Source organism: Nylanderia fulva, unplaced genomic scaffold, assembly GCF_048542155.1.
Source record: "Nylanderia fulva isolate GAGA-0341 unplaced genomic scaffold, ASM4854215v1 Scaffold18, whole genome shotgun sequence".
NCBI classification, from domain to species: domain Eukaryota; kingdom Metazoa; phylum Arthropoda; class Insecta; order Hymenoptera; family Formicidae; genus Nylanderia; species Nylanderia fulva.
The window spans coordinates 2,738,084-2,752,214 of record NW_028190055.1 but is presented as its reverse complement, the minus strand read 5'-3'; the positions used below and the strand labels follow the sequence as shown (position 1 = coordinate 2,752,214).

General features: G+C 37.1%; 1 protein-coding gene across 1 annotated transcript in view; it reads left to right on the top strand.

Moving 5' to 3' along the window:
• The window catches only part of LOC114945936 (protein turtle homolog B), a 242,142-nt gene that overhangs the window by 206,387 nt on the left and 21,624 nt on the right, over window positions 1-14,131 (top strand). The window contains 2 exon segments of the mRNA XM_085481491.1: window positions 1,168-1,298; window positions 4,299-4,458. Coding sequence (XP_085337617.1) covers window positions 1,168-1,298; window positions 4,299-4,458 — 291 coding nt within the window.

Below are 14,131 nucleotides of genomic sequence, written 5' to 3'. Positions count from 1 at the left end.
ATCCGAATTTGATTTTTCGATGGGGATGCTGGATTAAGAGAGGTGGCGAACATCGATGCGCCTCTGCGTCGTAGTTCAAATTGCAGCTCCGTAACTTTCCAGCGACATTAATACGTAAAGTTGCAAAACGAATCGCCGCGAAACGTCGCAGTCAAGCTAGGATTAACGTCGTGATTTCACTGTCTAATATAAAAGTTTCTCTAGCCGATCTGAGGCACGAAAGAAGGAAAGCCAGAGAGACAGAGGCTCGCGAGGAAATTAATGGCACATGCCGATTCGCCGTACTGAAGATTCAACTCGATTTCGCCGTTGCGTTTCCACTATTTCGAATACTTTGGCAGTCCTATTTTCTCGTCTTTTTCGCGGTTTCTTTCTCGTTCTTCTTTTTTTATTTCCATTAGTACGCGTCCGCTAGTAATTCCGGACGGGGCGAGGAAATTTACTCGTTTATTGCAAGCGCGAAACGGCGGAATTATCGGATTCGCAGTGAAAGGAATCATAAGTAACGTTCGATACGCGACCGCGATTTTTTTCCCTCTCCATGAAAAGATAATACCACTGAACGAACGCTCGGACGAGACTCTCTCGATGGGAAAATCCGCCGGCATCCGATGTGGTTGACCATTTATTTACGACGCGATGTTACACCATATAATCGAGTAGCGAGAAAGTAAATCGCGCGTTATAGATTCATGGAAAAAAAAAATTAGCTAAATTTTAGCTGTCCATATATTACACATGAAATTTAGTTATCATGCTTAAATTTTAGCTATGACAACTATTTTTTAGCTATAACATTCTCCATTAAGCTATGGCTTATTTAGGCACGATAACGAAATTTCAGCGTTGCAATATATGGACAGCTAAAATTTAGCTAATTTTTTTTTCCCGTGTTGTATATTAATATTAAAACACGCAGTAAATTAATACCTTTAACGATTATTACACTTTTCCATTGCTTCTGAGACATGTTCAGAACTTTAAAATGTTTAACATCCCTTTTTAAAAATGCTAGCATTTTTAATTTTTTAATTTTCAATTTTTTTTTTAATTCTAAGCATCTATAGTAGAACGCGTAGGCATAATACGCATTAATTCTTGTAATTAAAGCGGCATCTCATATTGGCGCATTTCGCGCTTCGGCTTTGATGTTGATTCTGTTTTCAGACGAGCCTGTGGTTACCCTCGAGCTTGGCAGCAATTTGAATTCGAGCGCTATTCGGGAAGGTATCGACGTTTACTTCGAGTGCAACATCAAGTCCAATCCCTGGGTTTACAAGGTTTCCTGGCGCCATAACGTGAGTCCACACCCCCGCCACGTAGGGTCGCAGATAACGAATCCGGTTCAGAAATCGATAATATAAGCCGAGGCTTAATCGCGTCGAGATAAGGGAACGGTAGGGCGCACCTGCGACACACGATAAACTTCCGTCCGAAAACTCCAGTGTTTGATCTCGGATTCGTATCACTGAAACGCGCGCTGTGCGGGACGCATATAAAGCGGACTTTCCTCGGATAGTAATTAACCTTGGATGGTTCGGTTCTATTAGAAATTTTCGCGCATCCCGAGCATTTCATTTTGGGTAGATAATTTTCATATTTCTCCCTTGTCTCACACACAAATTCGACTACTTATTATACGTTGGAGTAGACGATCTTCGCTTAACGCGAAAAAATAATTCGTCATTCCTTTCTTATGAATTACAAGCGCGTTTTTTAAATTAATTTACACTTGTATGTGTAATATGTATATTAAATGCATCTATCAAAAAATCCAATCTAAACAAGTTTGATCTAATTCATTCTAGTCTACCTATTTTGAAACGCACAACGAATCTGTCTACAATCTACAACTACGATCTATAAATCCGTTGCCTCAAAATTGAATAAAAGTTCATCTCACTCACCGACACTGGTGTACAACAGCGGAGTAATTCAAGCTACGTTGTCTGTAATACACAAATATAAAATCTAAATTACAGCACAATTTAAATTGATTAGTATTTTTATAAAATATTATTGAACGCGTCGAACTTTATATTTGGTTCATAATAATAATAAACTATATGTATATAAATATAAAATAATTTTTAAGTAGAAACGTTTTATAAGATTTATATAAGTATTTATATAATCTCTCCAAGTTTCTCTTTTTTAAATTATTCACATAAATGAACTGAATTAATATGATTTCTAATAATTAATTGGTATAAATGACGATATATATTCACCTTAGGGTTGCTCCGATTGTGCCCGATGCCTCTCTCAGGCCTCCTCTTCTCAGATCGTCGGGATAACACGCGCGATACTTATTTTATCGGCACTCCCGCACTCGTACGCGCGATACTTTCAACGGCACTCCCGAACTTTACGTGTTGTCTGTAACGTACAAATATAAAATCTAAATTAACATACAAATATAAAATCTGAACAGTGTTCGAATTAATTACTATTTCAAAAACATATTATCGGACGCGTTGAACTTAATAGCCTATGAAGAAGATCTACACTATCCAGTGAAATATGTTTTCAAATTGTTTCAGTAATTTCTGCGATTACTCCAAACAACAGAACGAACATCTCTTTATATATTAGTAAAGAATACGCGTACGCGCAAATGATGGTTAAATAATTTATTACAGCTCTTGTGAAAAGTAAAGTGAGAAATTTTTAATTTTCAGCCACTTGAAATTTTTAACGCCTAATAGTCCGCGTAAAATCCATTAAAAAAATAATTTAACGAGTAAATGGACATAAAGGATATTTCCCCAAATCAGAATAATCCGCGTATTTTGGTACAACATTTCTAACGCGAATCGCAACGCGGATATCGAAATTTTCATGAGTGGTAATCCACTGGGATCGCATCACTTTATCCGTATTTACTCTAAGCCGCTCGAGTACGCAATGTTTTTCTTTGCTATTAGTAGAATGATTCGCTTGATTGATGCGGGACGAGAATCACGGCGTGGATTTAACTGCACAGATATAAATCGACGCGTTTTATCAACGCTTAATAAGAATGCGATTCGTCAATGCCCGAATGTGTTAATCCCTTCATTCGTTTTGAACGCTCTGCCTTTATCGATGATAAAGTCATACGCGCGATTGATTTGGAACTGATGGTATGACATAAATCATAGATATAAATCAAGGTATTCCCTGTCGCAATTAAACCATTTGGGAAGCAATTGCATTCAATCATTCTCAATTTATTTTTAATCCTACGATACAAAGCATAGTTCTCTTTTACTGTCATTAGAACACACACATTCATGTAATATCCGTGTAAACATTTTTAAAACGTAATTTTTGATTATTCCTCTTTTTGTAGCGCATTCAGCTTTTTTGAAATTTTCTAAATTCAATATTAAATATATCTTAATATTAAATAACGTAAATTATAGTTATATTGAAGTTTACTTACTTCTAAAGTAAATTAAAGATAAATAACATGATTGATTCCACTTCTTAATAATTCACAAATTGTCGATATAGGTCAATTTTATTTAAAAAAAAAAAAAAATGTAAAGGAACAAAAGAGATTCCGAAAATACATTTAAATGGCACAAGAATCAAAGATTTCATTCTTCAAAGAACTATATATATGTATTACGACATTAAAGTTATTGCGAATATTCTTCCAACTTTGATATCCGTTCGAGCCAATTTCGATGATTCTTATCGAGCGAATGTCGTTTACATGGAAACATCGGAGAAACGCAAATCCCAATCAATTCCCTCGGTTCGAGGACTACAAAATTTGTTTCGCGAAAACTCAAAGCCGCTTTCATCGTCTCGAAAGTCGCGCGCACGACGAGGAAACGCGAGAGAGATCGAAAAACTGTCAGCATTCCTCGTCGTGAATTTCTCACGCGGGATTTATTATCGCTTAGACCTTCGCGAGAAACGCGAATATACAGTTTTCGCGCTTTAATATCGCGCGCGAAAAGTGCGTAATATTAGTTTATTCCTCCATTTACATCTTTCATATTTATTTATTTATTTGATTTTATTTATCTATTACTTATTTATCTGTTTTTACCATCGCTTTGCCGATTTCACGTAGCAAATTTTTTTAATTATATGGCAAGAAGCTCTTTTTTTGGTCAATATAAAATTCTCTCAATTTCCTTTTGTTCCTTTTTAATCGAAGTTCGTTGTATTTGATTACTCGGGCAGTTTATTACTCGAGTACCTTGGATTATTTAGTTTGTCACGCTGAATCTTTCGTCCGCGAATTTATTCACGGTAGCCAAGTAAACACAACACGCCCTCGTTTGATTTCGCATTCGCAGGGCAATCCGCTGTATCACAATCCGACGACCGGAACGATAATAAGTAATCAGAGCCTGGTGCTGCAAAGCGTCACTCGCAGTAGAGCTGGGATTTACACGTGCATCGGCAATAATCAAGAGGGCGACGGCGAGAGCAATCCACTGAACTTGGACATAAAGTGTGAGTATCTGTTACGTACATATAATACATATATACATACACGGTATATCTACATTTCCCGCATGTCATCCGCCATAATCTGCGTTGACGCTCTAATTAAGTTAAACTATTCACTGTTTATTATCGCGAGACAACAATATACCCTCGTGTATTCTACATCTATCTGCATAAGATACTGATATAAGAAGTTTTTATTTTCGTCTCTTTATTTGAAAATTGGTCACGCATTTTTATTCGAAATTCGTCTCATCTGAATAATTGAATGAGAAGAAATCCTCTCTCTCCGAAATTTTTTCTCCCTCAGCCATCTTTCTAGAGATTCGGCAAAAAGGACCGACTATACTATATATATACATTCGTAGTGAAAGCAGCACTCTTCCGGATTCGTATTCGGAGAGCAATTTCAAAGTTTGCGCATATAATTTCTCAGCAGTCTGTATCTATCGATCGGGGAATAACGATTCCGGGCGAAATACCCGGGAATGGAAACACACGCGGTCTGTTGTCTTCCGAATCTCTAGAGAGTCTCTCTCTCTCTCTCTCCGGCACTAGAGTTAATTTCTGTGTCACTGCGCGCGCGTTCACCGCACTCTCTGGCACGTAACTGATACTGACACACCGGTATGCGCGGATCGACGTTAAATCAGCTTAGGAGCCAGCTTTGTTTACGAGAGGACATAAATCCGGCGCGTAGGACGACGAAACGTCCGCGCGATTTCGAGAGAAAGAGAGAACGCGCCGAGATCTCCGCTTCATATCGACGTTTAATATCACGTACTATAAACGAGCTTTCATAAAAGCTGCTCCGAGGCAGAGAACCGACCGGCCATAAGTCAATTTCATATGCGCGCATTATAACTCTTTTAAACATTATAAGCAACTTTGGACAGCTTTTTCACAATGTTTAAAAAAGAAAAGATCACAAGTCCAATATTAGTTTCAAACGTTACGGCTTATAAAAGTTGAGACATATTATATGAACGCAAAATAGCGGAAGTTATTGTACGATTATAATTAGCTGGTTTTACGGGGGAGAAATAGCAAAAGAAAGAGAAATCGATCGTTTTTCGCTGTCATTAATAATATTTTTACCGCGTCGAGTCCTCTTAATGAAACTTTCCACTTTGTTTCCTCGTCGTCTATATCTATCTATATATATATATATTCGCGATCGTCAGAGTGTCAAAATTAATTTTTGTATAAATTAAAATAAGTTTTACAATTATTCACACAGTGATAATGATACGTATATACATATATAATAATATAGGTAACACATATATAAAAACTATCGTTGTAGGACGAAAAATCGCCGCCTACGCGAGCGCAATTCGCCAGTATGAATTTATTACAGTGATGTACGCGAGTTGGTCCCTTTTTGCGCACGTTCCAAGGAAAATGTCTTTCACCCCCCGTAAAGTTCAGCGAGCGCTAAATCACTCCGAACGCTTTACATACGTAGGAACATATGCGCGTACGCGTATAACCGAGCTGTTCCGTTGCTTAAGTCTGTGTGTTGGTGGTGTGTAACTTACGACTGACTGACATACGCCATCGTTTATATAGCAGCTGCGCTCTCATCAGTATTTAGTGGCTTTAATGCACATAAATTACCTATATACAGTTCAATCCGTGCACAGATTAATAGTTGATCAATTAAAATAATCTCTCTCTCTCTCTCTCATTATTGTTATTATTTATAATACTATTATTATTGTTATTACTATTATTATTTGTCATTATATTGTACAAAGCGTTTGCTAATAGGTTCGTCCGTTGAATAATTAAAAAGGAGATTTTTATATAATAGTTTAAACTTCTATCTCTGATTTTGCCGAGAGAAAAAATCATTCTCTAAAAGAAAAAGATAAAAGTTAAAAAATTAATGTAACGACAGAAAAATATGCCGAAAATTTAAATCTAAACACTCTTGTGTAAAAAAATTTCACCGAAAAATTTTATCCTTCTTACGCAGAGCGTAATAAAAAAATAAGAGAAATAAAATATGAAAAAAAGTATTAAAGAATTCTATTTCATTCACTTTGTGAATGTCGCAGTACAAATGAAATGTTCGTCTTTATCATGTTTTTGACTTTGGCTGATGCTTTGACTAAAATTGCCGTGCCGTACCGCTAAGCTATTCTACTCTGCTGAAAACGGCATTATGTTAAAATAGATTTATTTGAGTGCGACTCGCACTCATCAAATCTTTATCTTATCAATCAAATATTCCGTAGATTTCCGCGCGCATTTCCATTGAGGAAGACTTTGGCGAAAACTACGAACAAAATTTTGCGTAATTATCCTGATGCGATTATGTTAGTTTTAATAACCCTTTTGGCAAGGTAAACTGCCGAGTTTCGTTGAACGTCGAATGCTCCCGTATAATCCGTATTTTCTTTGTTCTCCTCCGGGCTTGAAGCCTCGCTATTTTACAGCTAACTAAGCGGCTTAAGATCTCGGATACGGCAGAGCTACGGAAGAGAAGAAGGGGGAAGCTTCTTGCCACGCGCATAATTAAAACTGCTGAAACTGAATTAAAATCTTAAGCTACGTTAGCCAGCGCGTCCGCACATATGAATTCACAGATTTTCCGCGTTCGTGACCAAACTCGCGAGATAGGATTCGCGATTCAAATTTACGCGTCATCGTATTTATATAACGCGTACCATGTTATGTATTAAATATATGTACAAATGTAATTTTAGAATATATTTTTTTCCATCGGGAGATTGAAAATTCGAGGAAATTAAAATTTTGCGCGTTAAAGAGAAAAATACGGCAAAAAATAAAAAGGAATTTATATGGAATCCTAATTATTATCAAAAACAACACGCTACGGCGGAAAAAAATACGAGAGCTAAAACGCTAAACAACGGTGAATTTGGATAATGCGGAATATTCGTGAAACAAGCTCTTCGAAAATATTCCAACTGTGCTTTCAGATGGAAAACATGTTTAAAAATTCACGATCCGCAATGCGTCCCGCCGTAACGTGCCCTTGCTTTGGACAAATCGATATATATATATACCAGTTTCACAAATCGAGGATAGTTGACGTTTGTATTTTTGTTACATTTTTCCGTATAATTACAGTCCGCGCAAAGAGTTTGCGTTTCCGCCAACGGGCTAATTACAAGACAAGCATCGCCGTAACAACCTGTAATTAATGCGACGACTCGAAAAATTCCGACATTCAGCCACGCGTCGAAGTTAACGTCAGACTTAATCAGAAGGTTTTAAACTGGAGCGCGCGGTGCAATTAAATGCGATAATAATAATTAGTCGAGAACGAGTGGTCGATAACTCCCCTTATATATGCATACCAACTTGATATCACTCGACGGATTGAGATTAAAAAGAAGAAAAAATTAACGCGGGTTGCACAATATTATAATGCAATGTAAAATCGAGTGAGGCGCGATATGCAGCATTTTAAACAAATTTAACACGATTTTACATACAATTTTACATAAGTAGGTAAGAAAAAATCTGTTCATTGCGAGCTTTTGAAAATTTTAAAATGTTCAAGAGGAAAGCGAGAGAATAGCGATTCTACATGTCTGATTGACCCGTGCGTGTCGTTTCAATCTAAAATCTAAAAGATACAATGGCTTTATACGTCAGATATTTTATTTCTGTTAATAAAAATTTCATGCTGCGATGCGTATAAAATTATTATATCGTTGTCAAAAATGTTTTGTTACCGATCGGTATCATACGAATCGAACACGTTGGAAGAATAGTTGTCACACGGATATTGTCAATATTGTCTGTTTTTTCCACTCGTATCGGGCAACATCAAGTGGCTCAAAAAAAAAAAAAAAAAAAAAAAAAAAAACACGAATGTTATTTTGTATTGGATTATTATAATATATATATATATATATACTCTTCATAAATATCGTATTACTCTGTAATACAATAAATAAATATAGGAATGTATTACATATTACAAGGCTAATTATTATAATATTTTTACAAGACAAAATATATTTATTACAAGGCACAAAAGAGAAACATGCAAAATTCCTTTCAGGCTATCTAGTTTTCCCTGCACGACACAAACACGCGGTCTCTTAGTCGGGCGCTGACGCGCGCAAAGTAATCGAGGTCGTTCAAATATAAATTGCGCGATTAATGCTTAATTACACGCTGTGGCAATTTCGCGCGCCGGGAACGTCGCGTTTTTGTCGCGCAAACTCCTAATGCATAAAATATATTAAATCCCTCGTTCAGCGTAATTCTAAATCGAATGATACGAACAAAGTTGGAACAGCAGGACTGTTTGTTCTGTTATTTATTTTCTCGGGATCTTTCTTTTTAATAAATATATATTCTGATATATATATATATATATATACACACAGAGAGAATTTTCTCTTGAATAACAAATATTAATATTAATATGAACGTAATAAAATTAATCGAACATATTTTCATGGTTCAAATCACCATGATTTTTCGAGTAAATTTTAAGAAAAAAATGATATCTCTGTGTATCAAATCATTGTGTATAATTACGAACGAAAACAGGGTGACTTCTAATTTAAAATAATTAAATATATCTTACAAAATTATTCTTCGAAATTGACCTGTGAAATTTTTTGTATTCTCATCGCGGATTTATATCAGACGCAACCGAATCGGATTACATCTCTCTTCTATCTTTCGATCGAATTATATATTTACATATAAATATAGAAATACAATTGATGGGAGCCGCGCACATAAATTTATATTATGCGACCGTGCGAAATTAACCGGGCGACCTTCATCCGTAACGCGGTTGAAAAAGGTTGACACTTTATTTTATACAAGAGAAGAAAATCGTATATTGGGACGATTTATTAACCGACTCGACTCGGCGGAAGTAGATACGTACGTCATCGGTCAGCCGGCGTGTTATCGGCGCAATATGCACGCTTCGCTTCGGAATTCGTTTCGCTAACTTTAGATTCCCGCGCGCTTGTTGTAATTTAATTACGACCGACGGACGGACACAAACTAGAAATGCCGCCATACCGTTGCGTTGTTCAGCCACCACGGCCCGGCTGCCATGAAATACGTCAATGAATTTATCGCAGCCGCCGGTCGGACATTTATTCGCGCTGCAAAAGTGAATTCGATTTCTCCGCGCGCCGGGCGTTTTGATTTATTCCCCGTGATAGATTGGATAGATTATGTAGCACAGTCGCGGCGAAAAAAGAGCCGAGCCAAGACGTCGCCCGGATGGCGAGATCGATCGATACGTAACGTCACCCATCTGTAATCCCCCTTAACAATACCTCGCTAACGTTTTCAGAGGTGGGATCTCCGCGCGACGAAGAAATTCTCCGAGAAATTCTTCGATCGTAGAAGAGACAGACCCTTTCTCTCTATCTCTTGGACGAGAGAATAGCGCGTCGTATATTAATTACACCCCCGTATTAGCATCTCGTGGTATCTCGTTGTAGAGGATACACGCGATAATTACATCCCTCCCGAAAGATTCGTCGGTCGATAGTTGCGATTGCGCGCAGCCGAGTTCGTTAAACGCTCGCCCGATCAATCGAAATGCATATATATATATATATATATATCTAATTACGATAAAATTCTCCATGGGATTTCCGTGGCCCGCAAGTATTTTCGGAATGCTCAGGAACGCTTTATCGCACCGCCAATACATCAATGACCGGGCATATATCGCGATACCGATACCTGAACGCGCGAGATACGACGCTCGATAAACTATATAATACGCCTCGTTCCCAAGATCTATTCTATCTATCGATCGGGAGAACGGACCGGTACTCTAACTGGGTCCATTAACGCCAGCTAATTAATGTATCTGATTAAGCAAGGCATCGACGCACATGTATCATCTCAAGTCCCGACCACGCGCGCGATCCATATATAATAATACCTCTGATATATCCGGATATATAGAGTCCGCGTATTGCCCATGTCTCTCCAGCATAAGCTATGCTAGGTCCTATATATATAATATACATATATATATATATATATGTATGTATATCGCACATCGTCGCCACGACGCGGGCATAAATCTTCGTTATTTGACGTAATGGCTACTCGCGCGCGGGTTGCGCACGCACGTCGTGGATTATTATTATTATTATTATAAATTTCCATGACGTTTCTTACGAATTTCAGCCCAGCCCCGGGGCGCGATGTACTACACCGTGATCGACGAAGATTCACGCGAATACCGCAAACATAGAATAATACGTCCTCGGCACTCTATCGGCCTGTATAGGATGTCCCGGAACTAATGTACCGTTAAATCTCCCAAGGAATCTGTCACCGGCAGGATATCCGATAATTCTTGGCTTGACGTCCTCTCCCTTCCTCCTTTGCGTGTGTTCTACGGAACGTACTCGCTGTTAGATATTTGGAAAGACTTCAACGGGTTATCGAACGTAAGTTTGCTTTTCGTAAAATCCCGAGGAAAGATGAGAAATTCGTTAGGTATAGCATATAAACGCTCGCTTTATAGCGAAACCCTTTGTCCATAGAGTAGATAATGTAGTTGGATGCAGTGATGAATGCGGAGAACAATGTTCTTGCTCTGAAAAAAAATAGAGACCTCTACATTTTATATATATATATATATATATATATATTCCTACATTTCCTCTCTATTCATTTCAGGATTACTGTTATTGCGCGAAAAAAGGAAATAAAATGTAGAAAGTTGGAAACTCTCGTGAAAAACGAAAGATTCTAAAGTTTGATTGAGAAATAATTGATCAAAATTATAAGAACTCTAATCTAAAATTTCATTGGCTCTTTCAAGTTTTTAAACTTGAAAATGTCAATAAAATACTTTACTGGATTTTTTATTTTACGAAAAGAGATTGGAGAAGAGATAAAATTGTATTTTATGCAAATAGCTAGAGTTATTATAAAAAGAGAAAGAGAAAATATCATATTAAAAAAGATGTATATATATATATATTTCTCGCAGAAATATATATATAATTATAAATAAATTAATACAATTCTATAAACTGAAAAAAATAACTAAATTAATACATATTTAGTTCAATACTGCCAAATGAGTCGTTAATTTGAAACAAATATTTGTTTCGAAAAGGATTTTCTTATATCAAAAAAAAATATTATTAGTTTCGAATAAATGATTTATTTGGCAGTATTGAAATAAATACTTATCCCCGAATTAAATAATTTTTTTTTTTTCAGTGTATCAATAAGTCTTAAAAAATATATGTAATTTAAAATTCCAGTTTTCCAATCTGCCCACGTGTGTATAACACTAAAACATATATCCTGAAATATTTAAGATATTTGATACCGGCGAGAGATCGATTCGCTCTCGCGTAGATAATCGAGATAAACTCGTTCGTATCTCCAAATAGAACAAAAAGCAAAACCCAGTCTCCCTTCCTTCGTTTCTACGTGTATACGTCCATGCGACAGATCGACGTGCATTTTTCACGATGCAGCCGATATTGCGGACCCGTGAAATGAATTATGCATACATGGCGCAGATATCATTTCGATAGCCAGCATGGACGTTCAGCGTGAGCGATCTGTCACTGATGCTTAATGACCGGCATTAATTGGTTATTGTCAGTGGCCCGGGCCATCGATCCTGTATCCCGCGATATCGCGACGCATTCATCCCCCGTCGCTCGACCATTTGCTTTTATTCGGGGGAAGATACTTAGATAAAGGAGAGATCATTCGGATTAAAAGTCTCCGCTTCGGGAAAGTTCAATCCAATTTTTACAAATGGAAAAAATATGCCCTTGCTTTACGCGCGTGCCAAATTTAACCATCATCCCCGATGATAAAATCTGCATTTTGCCGTCGTAATGTTATGCAAGTCCATTTCACCGATTTCGCATATATCGCGAAATTTTTTCTCCGGTGTCGTTCCCGTTTTCGAGAATTTCAATTTTTTTCAATACACTTTTATTAATTTATTAAACAAATTAATTTATTAATTAAAATTGTTTTCAAAGAATAAAATAAAAAAAAATATGATATATTTGTAAAAGAAATTGTGAAGACAAGAGATTGAAAGGAAAAAAAAATAATTGTGGAATTTATATATATATATATATTATACGTATATGATTTTGTGGCAAAAATAAGACGCTTTTCAATCACACAAGATCGCAAAAAAAACTGCGGAGTTTTAGCGTGAATTTTATGATATCCCTAAGACATTTTTCGACTATCGTCATAAGAGAGGACAAAGGTTTCGTCGACAAAGTATAACACTGCGCGGCGAACGGTTGGCTTGGCAAGACGCGGAACATTCCAAGCATCGCCAAGATCGGACTTCTTTCGACAACTGCGCAAAGTACAAAGGGGGATGCAATACGCGCGGACACCGGATACCGTCCGGAATTTTATGACTGATCTAATCAATGAAGGGTCCCAGTCTCGCTCGATATGTGCGCCGGATATATCCTCGCATGCTCTACGGCCCTCTACTTCCCAAGTATTATTGAATTTCCCCAGACGAGAGGCGGACTGGACTTCCGCCCTGAGTCGAGGTCGCAGGGGATCCTCTTTGTCAGCTTACACCGAATATCTTCTTTCGTCCGTAGAAGTGAATGTCAATTGCAGAAACTACCGGAGATAACGATCGATCGCGCGTGCCTTCGGATGTAAAATGCGTCGAGACGCACCATTACGCGCCTCATGGCGCGCAAAGTAGTTGTTTTAATTTTTAAATCATATTTCATAAAGCATCTTCGCGTCTCGCGAACCCAGAGCGGCTTATCTTTCTCGTTCAAAAATAAATCGACGAGAAATATATTTAAGTGTGTGTACACGTATATAAATAATATTTTAGCACTAAACGCATTTATTTCATTGATTGTAACTGTCATCTTATTCCATCTCTCAGAAAACTCGCTTACGTTTGAACAATATTTTATATAACACGTTTTTTCCGAAGATGTGCAATCAATCATTTGTCAAGCGGCTCCAGAAAAAAAAGGTATAGCAATATCTTTCAAAGAAGATTATGTCACAAAATGTCTCAGGCTTTTCTATCTTTTTTTCTTTCTTATATATATAATATAATCTAGATCAATCTCTCTTTTCTCTCTATATAATACATAATATCTTAAATAAAGTTTTTATTTTGGTGAGAAAGATGTAAAATTTGTCATCGTCATTTTATTATATATTATGATATGTGCGGCAGAATTTTTCAACACTTACGGAAATGTCTTAAACTTACTTATACACGGTTCCTTCATTTACGCGAATCGCGCCGCGAAGTAACTTGAAAATGCGCCTCTCTCTCTATATTTTTTACTCTCCCCGGCGTTAAAAAGACGTATGCAGTCGGAAACTTGTTTCCTTACCGAGTAACGACGTACTTTCAGTTGCCGTGAATAAAACGGAATCAGCGGAGAATATAATGGAGGGAAAACGTTACTCGAGAGAAAGCGTACGCGAATCTCCCTCCTCTTTCGCATCTACGTCTGAACAATGAAGACATGCTCTACTAATAGTGCACTGTTGCAATATGTAGATTACAGAATATATACATGTATATTGTGTATTATGTATATTACACGACGATATCAGATACCATGTCGACTGAGGTTGACATGAACTCAGGGACGGGGGAGAATAGTTGCACGGACATGAATTCCATCGTTAATGCTTAATTATAGGT